The 19,048-nt window shown below is 37.0% G+C and overlaps 1 protein-coding gene across 2 annotated transcripts in view; it reads left to right on the top strand.

Annotated features, from left to right (window-relative positions):
* Positions 1 to 19,048, top strand: part of SLC9A9 (solute carrier family 9 member A9) — a 590,634-nt gene that overhangs the window by 357,998 nt on the left and 213,588 nt on the right. For both annotated transcript variants that reach the window (XM_017523772.2, XM_037736839.1), the window contains exons 10-11: positions 3,549 to 3,662; positions 5,239 to 5,350. In XM_017523772.2, the coding sequence (XP_017379261.1) occupies positions 3,549 to 3,662; positions 5,239 to 5,350 (226 nt within the window). The remainder of the gene's footprint in view (positions 1 to 3,548; positions 3,663 to 5,238; positions 5,351 to 19,048) is intronic.

Raw genomic sequence — 19,048 nt, 5'->3', positions numbered from 1 at the left:
TAATATTTGTTTTTTTTTAAAAATCTTAAATTATAAACATATGATGTATGTAACTTCCTGGGTAATTAAACATCAACAAAAACATTTCTTTTTTTCTTTCTTTTTCTCTTTCCTTTCTTCCTTTCATTCTTATTTATTTATTTATTTAGAGACAGAGTCTTACTCTATGGTCCAGGCTGGAGTGCAGTGGTGTGAGACTGGCTCACTGCAGCCTCCACCTCCTGAGTTCAAGTTATTCTCCTAACTCAGCCTCCCTAGAAGCTGGGACCACAGGTGCACACCACCACGCCTGGCTGATTTTTGTATTTTTTAGTAAAGACAGGGTTTCACCATGTTGTCCAGGCTAGTCTCAGACTCCTGGTCTCAAGTGATCCACCCACCTCGGTTTCCCAAAGTACTGGGATTACAGGCATGAGCCACCACACCTGGCCCTAAATATTGCTTTCTTTCTTTTTTCTTTTTGAGATGGAGTCTTGCTTTGTCACCCAGGCTGGAGTGCAATGGCACAATCTTGGCTCTTGGCTCACTGCAACATCTGCCTCCCAGCTTCAACCGATTCTCCTGCCTCAGCCTCCTGAGCAGCTGAGATTTGCCACCATGCTAGGCTAATTTTTGTATTTTTAGTAGAGACAGGGTTTCACCATGTTGGCCAGGCTGCAACATTTGTTTAAACATGCAAAACTAACCAGGAAAATTCTGAATAATGTAGGGTGTAAGAACAGTCTAGACGATGAAATATTATAACATATTATGGATCCACATTAATTTAAAAGAGTGTGGTATTGGTAGCAGAATAGAAAATGGGAAAAAAGAGAAGGTTAAAAAATGGACGTAAATGGCAAAATAAAACTTTTGTACTATGTACATGAACACAGTTACTTGTAATGTTGGGAAGTGTTAGATTTCAATAAGTTGAGTGAGTAAATCAAGTTAAAATCCTAGGTTATTCAAAGAAAGCAAATCACTAAAACAAGTACTTAAAATTATGGGCCTCCATGCAAAATGTGAAGCAAAGATTCCCATCATATCTCAATAAAAAATAGAAAAAACAAAATGACTTTTTCCATACATTTCTTTCTTTAAGATGATAAGTAGACTAAAATTGGATGATGAAGTAAGTGGGACAAAGGGTAACAGACTTTCTTATTATCTGAAAAGAGACAAAAATTTGACCACATGCCCTTTTGTTTATAATCTGGAGTGAAAAAGTGTCTGTTTTGTTTTGTTCATTTAACTAATACAGGACTGTAAAAGAGTAATGACAGAACCCCACTTCAAATTAAAAAGTGATTTCTTGATCTCTTCAATGCAAAACTCCAAGGGTAAATTTTGTTTTGGGAGAGATTGAATACAGAAGATTAAATAGTGTTATCAGGAACTAGCTTCTCTTTCAGGCAGCCATTTCCTCTGTGATTCCAAGATGGCTTCCAGCAGCTTCCTGGCCAGACTCTTTCTGATTTCTCATCCTGTGAAAAGGTGGGGGTCTTTGCCTCAGCATTCCCTGCATTAAATTTGTTGAATTCAAATGGAATTTTTTTTGGCCCAAACATGTCACACTCATTTCTGAACCAAACATGCTGCTTAAAGAAATGTATCAATCTGAGTGGTTTAGTCCCATATTATATGTTCCATATTTGAGCTAGGGAGGCATGAACACATGGGCTGAGAGTAGGGAATGAAGTAGGCCCCCCAGAGGGAAATTGGGGTAAGTCCACTAAAAAGAGGCTGAATGGATTCCAGGTGGCAAAATGTTCACTCTAGGGTAATACAGTTGGGATGGTGATAGAAGAAAGAGAGGCAGTATAAGTTTAACTTTGACATTTGTTTACTGATATTTAAAAAACTAAATAGCTACGAAGGACTGAATGTTTTTGTTCTCTAAATATTTGTATGTTGGAGTCCTAATCTCCATCGTAATGATATTTGGAGGTGAGGCTTTTGTGAGGGAGTTAGATCATGATGATAGAACGCTCAGAAATTGTATGGTACCCTTAGACGAAGAAACACAAAGTGATGCTCTCTCTCTCCTCGGTGTGAGAACATAGCAAGTAGATGGCCTTTGCAAACCAGGAAGAGGACTCTCAACAACACCAAATCAGCTTGTATATTGATTGTAGATTTCCCAGCCTCAAGAACCATGAGAAATAAATTTCTGTTGTTTAAGCCATTCGGTTTACAGTATTTCATTTCACCAGCCTGAGGCGATTAAGACAACAGCCAAATCTTGCTTTTTGAAAAAGTAAAGATATAAGGAGGCAGAAAAATGTTCCCTGTCCCCTATATTTTTCTTGATGTTTTCAGATTTTCTGTGGTTATTTTGGTGTCAATGTTTGTTTCCATGAGCCAGCTTGGAATGTAAAGCAAGCACTCAGGATAATTGATGATGGCTGCTCCTGCAGAAAAAAACTATCTTGTACCGAAGGGGCTGTTTCTTTTTTAATCCTTTCTTTCTGTTACTGGTTTTAAATAATGTTTCTGACAAGATTCTACTTTTCTTTCTGTTAACTGTCAGTGAACAGTATTGGGCATTATTTGTGGGGCTGTAAATACATTACATGAAAAAATAATGAGTCCTTAAAAAGTTAAGAGAAATGCCTCCAGAGGTATTTACCTAACATCGTAATTTATGTTGGTCCAGGAATGAAGTTTCAGAAACTTCCAAATGAAAAGTCTGAAACATCAGATAAAGTCTCTTCCAAATCTGCCTTTCTTGTAGTCCCTGGACACATTTCCCTTTTACTTTTAATCTGAAAGTTGGAGAATGGTTTTCATGTTCAATTTAAATTGTTTAGTTAATGGTCTAAGAACAACTCTTGGGAACATCCCTCATCATAGCATGTTATTACTCTATTCTTCTGACTGAATTTGATGTATCTATTGTGTTCTTGCTGCAAAAACTGATTTCTGGGATTAATCATTTTCTTTTTAGCAGCTAAAAATTGTAGACATTTAATGGATATACCTACATCAGTCAATTTAATGAGTTTCATTGTCTGAGGTTTGAAATATACCAATCACTCTAATGTTAAAATTGACATTCATCCGTATTTCAAGTTTCTAAGTTTTCCAACTTTGTCTCTCCTGCCTGCCTGAGAAGGGTAATTTAGTTTAAGCTTTAAAAACAAATTGTTTGGTGCCTAGGAAGTCAAGTGGATCTACTGGGTAATCTGCAGAAGGGTTAAATAATCTTTGTGTCATTTACTACAGTATACCTTCAGCAAATCACTTAGCTTCAGTTTCTTTAACAGGACTATTTTGTCATATTAGCAGGCATTGTTCCATGGAAGGATCATGCTGCTTAATATTACCCAGGGGTGTCTCTGGCAGCCTTAAGTTGGAAAGAATTGGGATGTTGATGTGGCTGTGGCACCTGTCCCTGGGTCAAGAGCCAGGGTCTCCATCCTCCTCCAGAGGCTAAGCACAAGGCCAGAGGGGTGGCCTTCCAGTTAAAGGAGACCCAGCCAGTTGTCAAATACAGCTACAAGAAAATAAGTGCACTAAAACCTGAGTTATAATTAATGTTTTTTTGTTTTATGTTTTTGTTTCAGTTGTTTGAATTTATGAACTTTTTGGCAGAGAACGTCATCTTCTGTTACATGGGCCTGGCACTGTTCACATTCCAGAATCATACCTTTAATGCCCTTTTTATACTTGGAGCCTTTGTATCCTTTTTAATACAGAACATGGGGTGATTAGAGAAGATAACAAATGACTTACTTTTACTGATTATTCTGTTAAATCATTAAAGCAATTTCCTAAAGTCCACTGCTAGTCTCAGACACAAGGCAGATATGTGATTTCTAGTTAGGGGAAAAAAACATCCTAAGAAATTAGGACCTCCATTGCATAATTATGGTTCAGGATAAGAACTTTGGAAATAACTATGGAAATGCGGTGGGGGGGGGGGGAACTAAAGGAAATTATATTTTTCAAGCATTCAAAATATGTTTAACTATAATTATGAATCATTTACATAAAAATTATGTCAGTGTATTCTTTATAGAGAAACAGACTTTAATCTGCATTAGGGTATATCAAGAAGCATCCAGGATTATTCAGCTTTGGAAATGTTTTCATTGCAAGATGATAAAATCTTTTTTCCAATGAAGACTTCAAAAACAGGACAGAAAATCAGATGAAATTAGCTTGATGCATGTGTTTTCAGCAGCATAAGCATTGTTCAAATGTAGGCTTATTTGAATAAGATAGCACCCTTCCTTTCCTATGAAGACAGATAAAATCTAGACCTCACTTTTAATGCAGAGGATTTTCCTAGCTCTAGGCCTGGAACAGGAGGTATTTCCACTGGGAATGGTTATCTATTCAAAAGGATGTTTAGCCATTAGGAATGTCCCCAAAGACAGTCAGCAACTGTTGTACTTCTTCCCACTTGGGAGATGGGCAGATGCCACCTTGGACACAGATAGTCCTAACAGCCAGGAGAGGCAATCCCTCTCTTTAAATTGTGTTCCAGTTAAACATCTACATTTGCTTCTTAGCCTCTTTTCATTGAGTATTCAGCTGAACCCTAAAAATTTCATCTAAAACCTGTAATTTAAAAGGAAGCTATCTCTTCCTAAATAACTCCGTCCCATTGAGGACAAACCAGAATAGCCCATCTGGGAAGGAGTCAAAGACAACAAAAAGGGAAAGATGAACAGCACCAATATTTTCAAAGATTTTTACTTATAAAACTTTGATTTTTAGTAAATTGCCATGGAAAGCAACAGTTATGTAATTAGACAGGTAATTCCTCTCAAAATTAATTCATCAAAAGAAAAAGGTATGCAAAGCTTGCTAGATATAGGGAATATAAACTGGTAAGAAGCAAGATGGTAAACATGAACAGAATCACATTTATACGTTCTAAATTGCCATTTGGGAGGATAATGCCACAGTATCTGAACGGTCTCTACCTCACATTTTACAGCAGAATTGAGGATAGTCAGTCATCAGCAATATAAATGTGATTAGAAAATTTACAGTGATTGAAATGGCATTGGGCTAACAATTTTAAAGCAAGTATCAAAGAAAGGCAGAGTTCTCTATTATTTCTGGAAATAAATTGGCATTGAAATACAAATTTTGGAAGCAAACTGGACAAATGTGAATTGATATGTTTATTTCTGGTTTTTTGGGTCATAATGCAGAGAAGCTTAAGGACATAATATTCAAGCTCAAGATTCAGCCATCATTGCCGCAATATTTTCCTCAATGTTTCCCTGTGCTTATCTATAGCTAGCAATTTTTGTTGCCAGAGCCTGCAACATTTATCCCCTCTCCTTCCTCCTGAATCTGGGCCGAAAACAGAAGATCCCCTGGAACTTTCAGCATATGATGATGTTTTCAGGTATGTGAACTATATTATGTGTTCGTGCTGCTGGTTCTCTCACACTTTTACAGAACGTAAAGTGAGAAATCTTGAGGAGATTTAGAACCCTTGTGGGGACACAACTTTTCTTTACCCCGTTGTACCTAATACCATGCTGATTCTCCGTAAGTTCTGAGGAAGAGCAGGATTTCTCTTTCGAAGTGGTGGCAAATGAAATTAAAGGGAATCTTGTTAGTATAGCTTCAAGGTACCATATTTGGTCAGAAACTGGCCTAGAATGGACTTTAGACTTTCCCCTGATCCAGTTCAGATCATACTGAAAAATTTGAATTTTAATTTCATAAATTGTGTATGCTCACGGTAAATAGCGTGTAAATGGTGCAATTCTTATCCCATGTCCCTTATCCAGTGTTCCCTCTCCATAAAATCCCTGCTCCTTCCTTATGCAAATCTCCAGAAACTCCCCTCAGTTAATACAAAAGCAAATCAGGCCTAAGTATGCTCCGTTGTTAGTTGAGAAAACAAATATTAATTGAGCACTCACCAGGTGCCTGAGATGAATTCTGCACAAGGATTGATGAAACTGACAAGGTCTCTGTTCTCAAGACATTTGTGTCCTAATTACTTACGCCACACCTCAAGGCTCCTTTTCAAAAGAAAATAAACCAAATGAATTTTCTGACCTTGAAAAACTCTGGGGATTATGGTTTCTCTTTAGTCAATTAATTTTCCTACCTTCAGTCTTTCCCTGTTCAGAGACCTTTTGCGGAGATCCTTACATGATTCCTATGTAGCTGTACACTTAAAGTATACTCAGAGGCAGTTATTGGCACATACATGAGAGTTTACAAAAAAACTTGCTATCAACATTAACAAATACAATTTACAGTACATAGGGGCATATAGAAAATGTGAGCGAAATGAACATTTATTAATACTTGCTATTTGCCACTCACTATATTTTAATTAATCCTGTGAAGTAAATATTAACACATTTTGTAGATGAAGAAACTGAGGTTCAGGATCTCAAAAAGGTTATGAAACTTGGCTGAGAACAGAAGTATTCTTGAACCCAGGTCTGTGAGATTCCACCTAAACCCAACCAAGTGTCTCAAAATCCACATTTCTGAAAGCAATAAAAAGCTTGTTTGCCTTCAGTGCCATTCTAGCCTGGTCCGTATGGTACAAGGGGCAGCTCCCAAGCTGAGAGTGAGTCATTGATTCAAAGACAAATGGAGATCCAAAGTTAAATTTGCCCTTCTGAACGCCTCTGACAGTACTTCCTAACATTTCCAGACATGTTAGGGTAAGAGAGAGAGAGTCATAAGGAAGGTGAGAAGTTGGAGGGGTAGGTGATTTTTGACTTAGAACAGTAATGAACTTTGACAATGGGTTGACTTTTATTATGAGAAAGCAAAAGGTAAATTTGAGCACTCATAAATAGGAAGCCAGCATTGGGTTGTATTTTTTCAAAACATTTCTGGGAGTTGGAAAGCACTTTTCCTTTTTTCCCATCAAAACATCAGTAACTTTACTCTGGAGAATAGCAGCTTATTTTCAAAGCCTCAATATTATATTTTAAACATTGCTTTATTTAACAAAGAATGCTTTGAGAAAAATGTAAGGCCTTAGATAATCATGTTAGGATGTGAAGTGTCTGGCCAAATGGCCACCTGGCTTGATGGTTTCTCCAGGCTCTGGAACTAAGTTTGTTTAGCTGTAGGATTGGAACTGCATTAAAAACTGGTAGAGGCCAATAATATGATGTGTACAGCCAGGGCATAGGAGAATGTCCAGAATTTATCTTTATGATATTCTAAAGCCAGGAGTCAGCAAACTATAACCCTTGAATCAAGTCTGGTCCATGGCTATTTTGTTAATATTATTAAGATGGAACTCAGCCCAGCCCCTCTGTTTAATTATTGTCTATGGCTGTTTTTGCACTACAGTGGCAGAGTTGTGAACCAAATGTAATCATATGGTTCATAAAACCTAAAATATTACTATCTGGCCTTGTTCCAAAGCATCCTGACTCTGGAAGAAAAACAATAACCCTATCATAATAGGGTTGAAATTATTAGTTTAATTCATGAGAATGCCAGTCAGCTAGTTCCCATCATTTAAAAGACCACCATGCCAAGTTTTCAGGACAACTGCCTACATATGACTCTGATGTCAAAGAATGTCACCCATATTCTTCCATATTGAGCATCCATGTCATCTGCTGGTGTTAGAGCTTAGCAGCTTGAACTCAAGTGTGCAATCATCTTGGGCCAATGTGCACTTCTTTTATGCATTTGACTAGATTTTTGTTTTATATAATTTTTACATTGAAACGAATCTGAGCATCAGAGAGATTGAGTTTCTTCTTTATATTTCTAATGTCATTTTTATTAAAAGTTAATATTGATAGTACTATTTTACATGGTGGAAAGAACACTGAATTTTTTACTAAAACGCTATTTTCTTAGCTTTCGAATGAAGAGATAGCAATGTTACATAGTTATGTAATGGAATCATTGATGCCATGCTCAAAAGTCACTTTATATCTTCCCAAGACCTTTCATAGGCACTGTTTTGAGACCATAGCCACAGCAAGATAGGGTAGGTATTATTGGTCTATCTTTTGTTTATTGTTTTTTTTTATTATGGTAAAATACACATAACATAAAATTTCTCATAACCATTTTTAAGAGTAGAGTTCAGTGTTATAAATACATTCATAATGTGCGACCATCACCACCATCCATCTCCATAATTCTTTTCATCTTGTAAAACTGAAACTCTGTACCCACTGAACAGTTCATTTCGCCTCCTCCCCGTTCCTGGCAGCCACCATTCTTTCTGTCTCTATGATTTTTACTACTTTAGGAGGTTCATATAAGTGGAATCATATAGTACTTGACTTTTTGTGATTGGTTTATTTCACTTAGCATGATATCCTCAAGGTTCATTCATGTTGTAGCATATTATAAAATTTCCTTTCTTTTTAAGGCTGAATAATATTCATTGCATGTATATATCACATTTTACTGATCTGTTCATCTGTCAATGGACACCTGGGTTCCTTTCACATTTTAGCTGTTGTGAATAATGCTGCTGTACACATGGGTATGCAAACACCTCTTCAAAACCTGGCTGTGAATTCTTTTCAATATATACCCAGAAGTAGCATTGCTGGCATTTTTAGAGTAATAGTAATTTTATTTTTATGTTTTGAGAAACTGCCATACTATGTTTTCAAGTAACTTTACCATTTTATTTATTTTTTCTTATGATAGTCATCCTAATGGGTATGAAGTATAGCTCATTGTTCTTTTGATTTGCATTTCCTTCATTAATAGTGATGCTATGCATCTTTTCATGAGTTGCTAGCCATTTGTGTATATTCTTTGGAGAAATGTCTATTCAAGACTTAAGCCCATTTTTAAAATGGGGTCTTTTGTCATTGAGTTATAGGAGTTTTCTATTTCTTGGATACTGATCCTTTATCAAACATTTAATTTGCAAATATCTTCTTCCATTCCATGAGCTGTGTTTTTACTCTGTTTACATTGAATTTTGATGTACAATATTTTTTGAAATTTTCATGAAGTTTAATTTGTCTATTTTTTCTTTTGTTGCCTCTGCCCTTTGAGTCTTATCCAAGAAATTATTGCCAAATCTGATGTTGTGTCATTTTTGTACTATTTTTTTCCTAAGAGTTTTGTAGTTTTCGGCCTTAAATTTAAGTATTTGATCCATTTTGAGTTAATTTTGATATTTGACATTGCTTTGATTACTGTAGCTTTATAGTAAGTTTTGAAATTTGGAAGTATGAGTCTTTCTGCTTTGTGCTTTTTCAAGATGGTTTTGATTATTTGGGGCCTCTTGAAATGCTGTATTAATTTAAGAATAGGTTTTTCTATTTCTTTAAAAATGCCATTAGGATTTTGATAGGGACTGCATTGAATCTGTAGACTACTTTGGGTCGTATTAACATCTTAATAATATTAAGTCTCCTAATCCATAAGCATAGGATGTGCATCCCTTTTATTTCTTCTTTACTTTATTACAGTAATGTTTTGTAGTTTTCACTGTACAAGTCCTTTACCTCCTTGGTTAAATTAATTCCTAAGTATTTTATTATTTTTGATGCTATTGTGAATGGAATTCTTTTATACTTTCAATTTTAGATTGTTCATTGTGAGGGTATAAAAATGGAATTGATTTTTGCATGTTGACTTTATATCTTGCTACTTTGCTGAATTGATTTATTAGCTTTAACAGGTTTTTTTGTGAAATCTTTAGGAAATTCTACATATAAAATTATATTATCTGTAAACAGAGATAATTTCCCTTTTACTTTTTCAGGTTGAACACCTTTCTTTCTTTCTCATGACTAACTGCTCTGGCTAGAATTTCCAGTACGATGTTGAATAGAAGTGGTCAAAGTGGACATTTTTGTCTTATTCCTGACCTTAGAGTAAAAGACCATAGTCTTTAATCATTGAGCATAATGTTTGCTATGCTTTTTTATATACAGCTTTTATTATGTTAAGATAGTTTCCTTCTATTCCTAGTTGATTTTTTATCATAGGTGTTAAATTTTATCAAATGATTTTCTGTATCAATTGAGATGATCATATACTTTTTTCCTTCATGCTGCTAATGTGGTATATTATACTTACTGATTTTTGTGTGTTATACACAACATTGCATTCCAAAAACAAATCTCACTTGGTCATGGTATATAGTCCTTTTAATTTGCTGCTGAATTCAATTTGCTAGTATTTTGTCAAGAATTTTCAATTCATGTTCAGAAGGAATACCAGTCTGTGGTTTTCTTATTATGTCTTTCTCTGACTTTGATATCAGAGTAATGCTGGCTTTATAGAATGAGTTAGGAAGTGCTTCCTCCTCTTCAAGTTTTTGGAAAAGTTTGTGAAGGATTGGTATTAGTTTTTCTTTAATGTTCGATAGAAATCACCTGTAAAGCCATGAAGTCCAGAGCCTTTCTCTGTGAGGAGATTTTTGATTACTGATTGAGTCTTCTTGTTAGTTGTAAGTCTAATTCAATTTTTTCATTTCTTCATGCTTTAACCTTGGTAAGCTTTGTATTTCTAGGAAGGTATCCATTTCATCTAGGTTATTCAATTTATTAGCATAAATTTATTCATAGTACTCTCTTATTGTTATCCTCTAATTCTTGTTATTTCTCTATAATTGCTAATGAAATCATCATTATTATTTCTAATTTTAATAACTTGAGTCTTCTCTCTTTTTTCTTAGTCCATCTAGTTAAAGGTTTGTCAATTTTGTCGATTTTTTCAAAGAACCATTTTTTTGTTTCATTTACTTTTTCCATCATTTTTCTATTCTCTATGTCATTTATCTCTAATCTTTATTATTTCCTTTCTTCTAGCTTTGGGTTTAATTTTTTTTTTTTCTAGTTTAAGTTGTCAAGTTAGGTTGTCGAGTTTTTGATTTGAGGTCAGTCTTGTTTTTTAACATGTTTAAAGTAAGTCTTAGCACTGTTTTCACTATGCCTTGTAAGTTTTGGTATGTTGTGTTTTTCTTTGCGTTCATCTCTTAGTGTTTTCTAAATTTTCTTCTGATTTTCTTCTTGATCCATTGATTATTTAAAAGCATGTTATTTAATTTCCATAAAAGCGTGAATTTTCCAGTTTTACAACTGTTGTTGATTTCTAACTTCCACTGTGGTCCTGTCTTTTTAAATCTGTTAGGGAGTCTTAATGTGTGACCTAATGTATGGTCTGTCGTGGAAAATGTTTCATGTGCACTTGAGAACAATATGTATGTTGTTGTCGTTGGGTAGAGTGTTCTGTATATGTCTGTTAGATCTAGTTGGTTTATCATACTGTTTAAGTTTACTGTTCCCTTATATTCTATTTGGTTATTATATTCATTGTTGAGAGTGGTCCACCTAAGTCTCCAACTATTATTGTAGAATTGTCTATTTCTCCATTCAATTTTGTCAGTTTTTCATTATTAGGTATGTCTGTCATTAGGTATGTAAATGTTTATAATTGTTATATCTTCTTGCTGTACTGAAACTTTTAATCTTTGTCTTTTGTAAACTTTTTGACTTAAAATCTATTTGTATGATATTAGTATAGCTAACCTCTTCTCTTTTTCTAGTGTTTCACTCTGATCTGTTTATGTCATTGGACCTAAAATCAGTCTCTTTAGACAGCATATAGCTGAATCATATGTTTTCATCCATTCTGCCAAACTTGTCTTTTGATTAGAATGTTTAATACATTTACATTTGAAGTAATTACTGGCAAGAAAGAGGTTCTGTCATTTTGAAATATATTTTCTATACATCTTACAGCATTCTTTTCCCTCATTTACTGTACTACCGTCTTTTGTGTTTAGTTGATTCTTTGTAGTGAAATGTTTAAATTCCTTTCTTACTTTCTTTTGTGTATATTCGATAGCTATTTTCTTTGTGGTTATCATGGAGATTACACTTAAGATCCTAAAGCTATAACATTCTAATTTAAATTTATACCAGCTTAACATGAAAAACATACAAAAATTCTGCCTCTTTCATCTCCATCAATCACTCCTTTAAGTTTCACAAAATTATATACACTGTGTGCAAAATCAATTTTTAAAAATGCATTAGTCTCTATGTAGAAAACATAACTCTGTTCCTACCCCTTTGGCTGTTGATGTTACAAAATTGTATCTTTATACACTGTATTCCCAAATATACAAACTAATAATTCTTTAATGTACATTAATCTCTTAAATTATGTAGAAAACAAAATGTGGAGTTTTAAACCAAAGTTATAATAATATTAGCTCTTATACTGATGATTTTTCAATGTATTTATCTCTTAAATAATACTAGCTTTCTAGTTGCCCATGTATTTACCTTTACTAAGGTCTCTATTTCTTCATATGGCTCAACTTACTACTTAGTATTCTTTCATTTCACCCTGCAGGACTCTCTTGAGCATTTCTTTAAGGATAAGTTCAATAATAAGGAAATCTCCTCAACTTTTGTTTACTTAGGAATGCTTTAAATTCTCCCTCACTTTTGAAGAACAATTTTGCCACATATAAAAATCTTGGTTGACAGGCGTTTTTTGGTTTTTTGGTTTTTTTTTTTTTCACTTTGACTATGTCAGCCTACTGCCTTCTGACCTCCGAAGTTTCTGATGAAAAGTCTGCTGATAATCTTGTTAGGGATCCCTTATATGTGTGAGTCCCTTCTCTCTTGATGCTTTCAACATTCTTTAAAATGTTTGAAAGTGTTTCGGTCCACATCTTTGAGCTCATGTACTTGGAGTTCATGAAGCTTCTTGGGTGTTTATATTCATGTCTATCTCTTTATTTGTATTTCCTTTTTGTTCACATACCTTTTTTTAACTTTCTCCATATTTTCTTTCTAGTTCTTCAAGCATCTTTAAGATAGTTGTTTTAAAGCCTGTTTAAAAGCCTTTATCTAGTATATCTGCCATCAGGTCTTTTTAAGGAATATTTTCTGTTATTTTTTTATTATTATTATTTTAATGGCCTTACTTTCCTGTTTCTCTGTATACCTTGTGATTTTTTTGTTAAAAACTTGACATTTGACCCTAATATTGTGGTAACTCTGGAAAGCAAATTTTCCCTTTCCGTTTGCTGGATTTGAAAGTTTCTTTTTGTTTGTTTATTGTTGTTGATTTTGTTGTTGTAGACTGTGTCTGTTCTGGGAATCAGCCCGAGGTATAAACATAAAGTCTTCTCAGGTCCTTTCTAAGCCCATGCCTTTCCTTGGGCTTGCAAAGTCACTTCCTAATTCCTCTGTATATGCAGGTGTTTTGGTTTTTGTTTGTTTGGTTGGTTGTGTTTTTTGTTTTTTTGGTTTTTTTTTTTTTGATGGAATCTCGCTCTGTTGGCATGATCTCAGGTCACTACGCAGTTACTTTTTAATGACCTAATTTTTAACGTCAGGCCCCAAAAGGAGAAAAAGGGAAAATCAAAGGTGAAAAAAATTAATAGGGTGCTGGCCCTTTAAATCTCCTGGCAATCACTTCAGCCAGAAGAGAGGAGCTCTCCAATGAGGGGAGGTGCAACAACAATGGTGGCGATTTTGTCTGCATCTCTTTGATCAGAACCAGCATCAGCGATCAGAGCACAGATTCTTTATACGTGGAGAACAGAGTCCTTTTTTCCCATCTTGGCTCCTGCAAACTGCAAGCTGCTCCAGGAACACTTGCACAGCTGCATGCTACAGGGCTAAAGGGTGAAGGATAGAAAACCTGCTACTGTGCTAAGGACTATAATTGACCAAAATTAACCACAATTACCTCCCAAGCCTTCCCCTAGAAGTTGCAATCTTTCAATATACTTCAGAATTTCAAAATAGTTACAGCATACAAATTCTGCCAGTATAATAGTTGTCTACATGGGGAAACAAATTCCTGGTGCTTCCTACTCCGCCATGTTCCCGGAATCCCATTGTTGGTCTCTTTTTACAGATTAAAAAATAATAACAATGAGACATGGGGAGTTTGGGTACCTTGCTCACAATCTCTGAACCCTGAGTTGAACCCAGGCCTCTTGACTTTGAACTTAGAAACTTCTCATCTATATAACACAACCTCAGATTTACCTTCGAAGTCATGAGATCTACCTTCAAAGTCATGATTTTGATTTAACTTTTGTTGTTAAATCAAAATCATGCTTTTTCTATCCAGGCCAACCCCAGCATGTCTAACATGTCCCTCATGCAAACCTGACCCCCTTCCAGTTCACAACAAAGCCAATATGTGGACAACATCCCCTCCCAGCCATAGGCTGAGGATCTGCACTGCACCCACTGACTCCCATCAAGTATCAGGTGACATATTAGGTGAGGTCATCACACACAGCGTGATATTTTTCTTCAGAAGAAAATTCTCCCGATTCAGCATTGATTTTCTGCATGAATTCTGATAGCCATACATTACTTAGGTCCTAAAGTTTTAAATATATTTCCCAGAAAAAAAAGCATTTAAAAGGTCAACTTAAGGTAACTTAAGCCAGAGGAGAAGGTTAACAAAATAGATGAAACAACACACTATCTCACCTTTTCTAGGTGTGTGAGAGCAACACCCGCTCAACCCACAGGAAAAAAAACCAATCCACTGAAAGAATACTTGATTCTAAATACAGTTTAATGTTTCAAAATTGTAACTATTTTTTCATCTAATAAGAGAATGACTTTAGTAGCCCTCTGACACAATCTAGTTGGCCTGCTTCATGAATAAATTTAGATGAAGCCTTTCTTCACATAGCTCAAAACACTTTGCAAAGAGTTCTTTGGAGAAGGTAAATAATGACACTCTATCTGAAAAAGGAGCGTGAATTTATTTCTATATTTCCTCAGTCGCAGTCATCCAGATATGCATTCATTCAGCAGACATTCATTGATGGCCTCTCTTGGGTAGGTATTTGTGTGAACAAGACAAAGATGAGGGCCCTGCCCTTAAGAGAAAGCTGGGTTTGGCTCAAGTTTGGTTCAGCAAGGCAGCACACCTGAGAGGGCTCAAAGACCAAATAAGAACCTAAAATTTCTGTCTTAGTCAGTGGTACCTACCGTATGATAAATGCTTTTTCATTATCATTACCCTTAACTTCTTAATGCCTTTTTGGTGCTGGGCAGGAGAAGCCTTCCAAGCAGAATTGGATTCTCTGTGAAGTTAATAAACTTAAGCTTCAGGATACCTTTCACGTGGCCCTTTCCAAGCCCCCGAGAAGGGCCCTAGCAATGTGTTCTGATAAACATATAAAGTTTGCATAGGTAAGATATTTTGTATTATTTTTCTTAAAGAATGCCTCAAAATGTATAAACTTCAGGTCCCACAAAACCTGAGGCAGACCTGCCTCCAAATGTGGAGGCACCTGGAGGGGAGGGTTTAAGAAAGACTCAGCTACCTTTGACTCATCTCCTGGTAGTGAGAATGGCCTTTAGTGAGCATTGAAGCAAGGGCTTGAAGCTGTGTAGATGGCTCCAGTTCAGTAATGTTTTTAAGTAAAGCTCACATTATTCATGGATGACCCCACTGCCACCCTCCACCCCCACCTCTACCCATTACCTCTAGAGCCAGTGAAACTGAAGCGACTGTCAGGGTCACTTGACAGTCACTTCATTTAGTTGAATGTCCACACTGAATTTCTCACCTAGCATGAATCCCACCTGACTTATTTTCTGTAGACTAATCATCTACACACACGACACCTTGGAACATGAAAATGCCACATGGGTATTAAGGTCAGGATTCTGTCTCCTCTGTCTTGAGAAGTTTTTAATAATGCAAATTCTGATCTTGGTATCTCCAAGAGTTGATTGGGGGAGCGAACCCTGAGACATTTTTAAGACCTTGTTTAAATTCAAGGCCAGGAGGTCATAACTGCTCTGGTATATCGTGTGACACCCAGCACAAAGGGCTTAAGAGGAAGGCTAAGCTCCCCTGAAACTGTTCCTGTTGCCCTTGAGCACAGCCCTAGTTAATGCCACGAGTGAACAGCTCCGCCTCAGCTCTCAGTTCCCTTGAAACCAAAGAGGCAGTGCTCTGTTGTTTATATTAAAGAAGGAGATGTGCTTTGCACAAATTAGCTTCCCTATTGATGTGGTGCATATTACAAAGATCAGGTCACTTGTTTTCATTCAAATCTATGTGCTGCAATTTTTATTTAATTTAAAACTAAATAAGCGCCAGGAGTTGCTGGAAGGAGGGGAAATGCCAAGCCCAACTGAACCCTGGCAGCCTTCCTGAAAGCACTGTTACTTGGATACTGTGAACCTCTGGGCTCGAGTCATGGTGCAGAGCTGCTGAGCTTCTCTAACCAGGAGAGAGTTTAGGAAAGCACCTGGGAAGGTTGTAGGAGCCAGATCATACATCAGAGAACACTGCTTCTCAAATTCATTGACTTCTGCTGCACTTTCAAGAAGATACTGAAATCCCAATATGGAACTCCATTAAGCTACCAGAACTGTCCCACAATAATTACCAGTCCCCATGTAAAGGGGACACTTCCATGCTGTCTTGATCCTTGATATCCAAAAGTTTGGTCCCTTAGAAGCTTATTAGAAACACTGAATCCAAATCTGCATTCAAATAAGATCCCCAGGTAGTTCGCGTGCATATGGAAGTTTGAGAAGCATCTTTCAGAACGTAATCACAGTTCATGGTTTTTCTTCTGAACCTCTCTCTTCAATACATTTCTCCCACCTCATTCTGTTTGGCTTTAGACCCTCCTAGATGTTAGCCTTGCCTCCTGCTCTTCCATTTGCCATCTGATCAGCACAATGCTGCTTATCTAGTTATTGAATTTCTTGCAGTTCCTTCAGCATGCTAAGGTCTTTCTCCCTGTTCACTCAGGCTGTCCTTCTGCCTGGAACCCTTTCCACATCCACCCACACTCACTCTCTTACTCATTGATTTGCTTTACTTTTTTTTTTAATTGAGACAGAGTCTTGCTCTGTTACCCAGGCTGGAGTACAGTGGTGCGATCTTGGCTCACTGCAACCTCAGCCTCCCGGATTCAAGTGATTCTCCTGCCTCAGCCTCCCAAGTAGCTGGACTACAGCCATGCCCAGCTAATTTTTTTTTCCTTTTTTTGTATATTTAGTACAGACAGAGTTTCACCATGTTAGCCAGGATGGTCTTGAACTCCTGACCTTGTGATAACGCCCGCCTCAGCCTCCCAAAGTGCTGGGATTACAAGCATGAGCCACTGTGGTCAGCCTTGTTTTATTCTTTGGATCTCAGTTTAGACATCTCTTCTGATAAGAAGCCCTTGTAGCTTCTCTGGTCTGGGTTGTGTTCCTCTCATCTGTTTCCATAGCACCCAATACCTTTCCTCCCTTAGTAGTCAGCACTCTGTACCATGAGTTTTGGTTTGCCTGCCTGTATTCATTCTAGACTAGAAGCTTAGTGAAGACAAAATGCCTATCTCTATACCTCAGCACCCAGCATGCTACTTGGAGGTGAGTAGCCTTCTACAGATATTTGGTATATAAATAGGTGAATGAGTGATATACCCAACTAAAATTATACATTTCAGGCAGTCAAGAATCAAGCTAAACTCAACTTCAGCTAGGAAAAAAGATTTCTTTAGATGTTATCTACAAGAGTTAGGTGAGAGTCTGAGCCCCTCTAAAAACTGGACTTTTCTTTCCTTCCCTCCTTTGATTTAGCCCATTTGACACTATCACACTGTCAGGAATTCTTCGTCCAAGGCTACCTCTTTGCAGCCCCTATACCCAGAGTCCAACGTTCTCTCACCTTCCCGTGCTACATCTCCTTCCTACCCCAGGCATATTTGTGTCATTAATTATGTCACTGCCTCTTCCTTACCAGTACAAGGCCACTAACAAGCTAATAGGGCAGAGGGTCAGAACTTTCTCCATTTGAGAAAATAAACTTCCACCAAGCCTCCGTCTCTCCCAGGTGAGGCCCCATGCAGTTTGGAGCAAGCATTAGTGACCAAAGCAATGGGAGTAGGTTTTCTGAGGTCTCCAAACAGCACAGGGTTAACTAGCTTATGCAGGAAATGAGCCACAAATAATGATTTAACAACTGTGTCAAGCAATCACAAGGGAAAATCATCTTGGATAATGAATAACCACAAGCAGCATTGCTGTGACAAAGCAGACAAGTGTAGTAGACCCATATGAATTGCAGATCCCATTAAGTCCTCACAGTTTCCATTGCTAAGAAGAGGTTATGTGATTATGATGAATTCAGAATGTCTGAGAAATAGCTGAGAACTGTGGCCTGCCCCATATACTTGTTTCCCCTAAGTCCAAGCATTATCATTCTACACTTAGCTCCAAAATAAATTTACAATAAAAACTACTTGCTCTTGCATTTTTAAGTAGCCAGTTAGGTTTTGCTATTTGGCACAGCACAATATTTTTTAGATAGGAACTACTGTTTTGATGAAGTACAATGAATTCAGCCTCTGAAGCTGGCTTAGCCACCTGGAACTGTGTGATTAATCCTGTCCAAACCTCAGAGCCTTAGGCTGTAAAATGGGGATACTAATACTTAACCTTAGATGGTCAGTGTTGAAAACCAAAATAGAATCTATATTTAAAATATGCCTGGCACAGGGACTGCCACCTAGGAAACATTCAAAATGGGAGTTTATTTTACTTTCTATTCTTTTTTTTTTTTTTTTTTTTTTTTTTGAGATGGAGTCTCACTTTGTTGCCCAGGCTGGAGTGAAGTGGTGTGATCTCAACTACTGCAGCCTCCGCCTTCTGGGTTCAAGTGATTCTTCTGCCTCAGCCTCCCGAGTAGCTGGGACCACAGGCATGCACCACCACACCCAGCTAATTTTTGTATTTTTAGTAGAGATGGCGTTTTACCATCTTGGCCAGGCTGGTCTCGAACTCCTGGCCTTGTGGTCTGTCTGTCGCAGCCTCCCAAAGTGCTAGGATTACAGGTGTGGGCCACCAAGCCCAGCCTCTTTTACTTTCTTTAACCACCAGAGCTGACAGTTTGACTGTCAAATAGCTGCTGAGGTCAGTCTGAGGCAATAGCTAAGGGCTAGGGACATCCCTGTAGAAGACAAAGGCCCAGGGCTCCTGCTCCCCTCCCTCCATTTAAGGACAGTCGTTGTTATTTTACTTTTAGTTCCAGCAGTGGCTTACTCCTAACATTAATACATGAAACAAAACAGGTAACTCGAGCCTGGCATGGTGGCTCATGCCTATAATCCCAGCAC

Source organism: Cebus imitator, unplaced genomic scaffold (genome assembly GCF_001604975.1).
Source record: "Cebus imitator isolate Cc_AM_T3 unplaced genomic scaffold, Cebus_imitator-1.0 Scaffold30, whole genome shotgun sequence".
Lineage (NCBI taxonomy): Eukaryota > Metazoa > Chordata > Mammalia > Primates > Cebidae > Cebus > Cebus imitator.
Note: the sequence above shows the minus strand (reverse complement) of the source record. Positions and strands in the feature narration are given on the sequence as shown.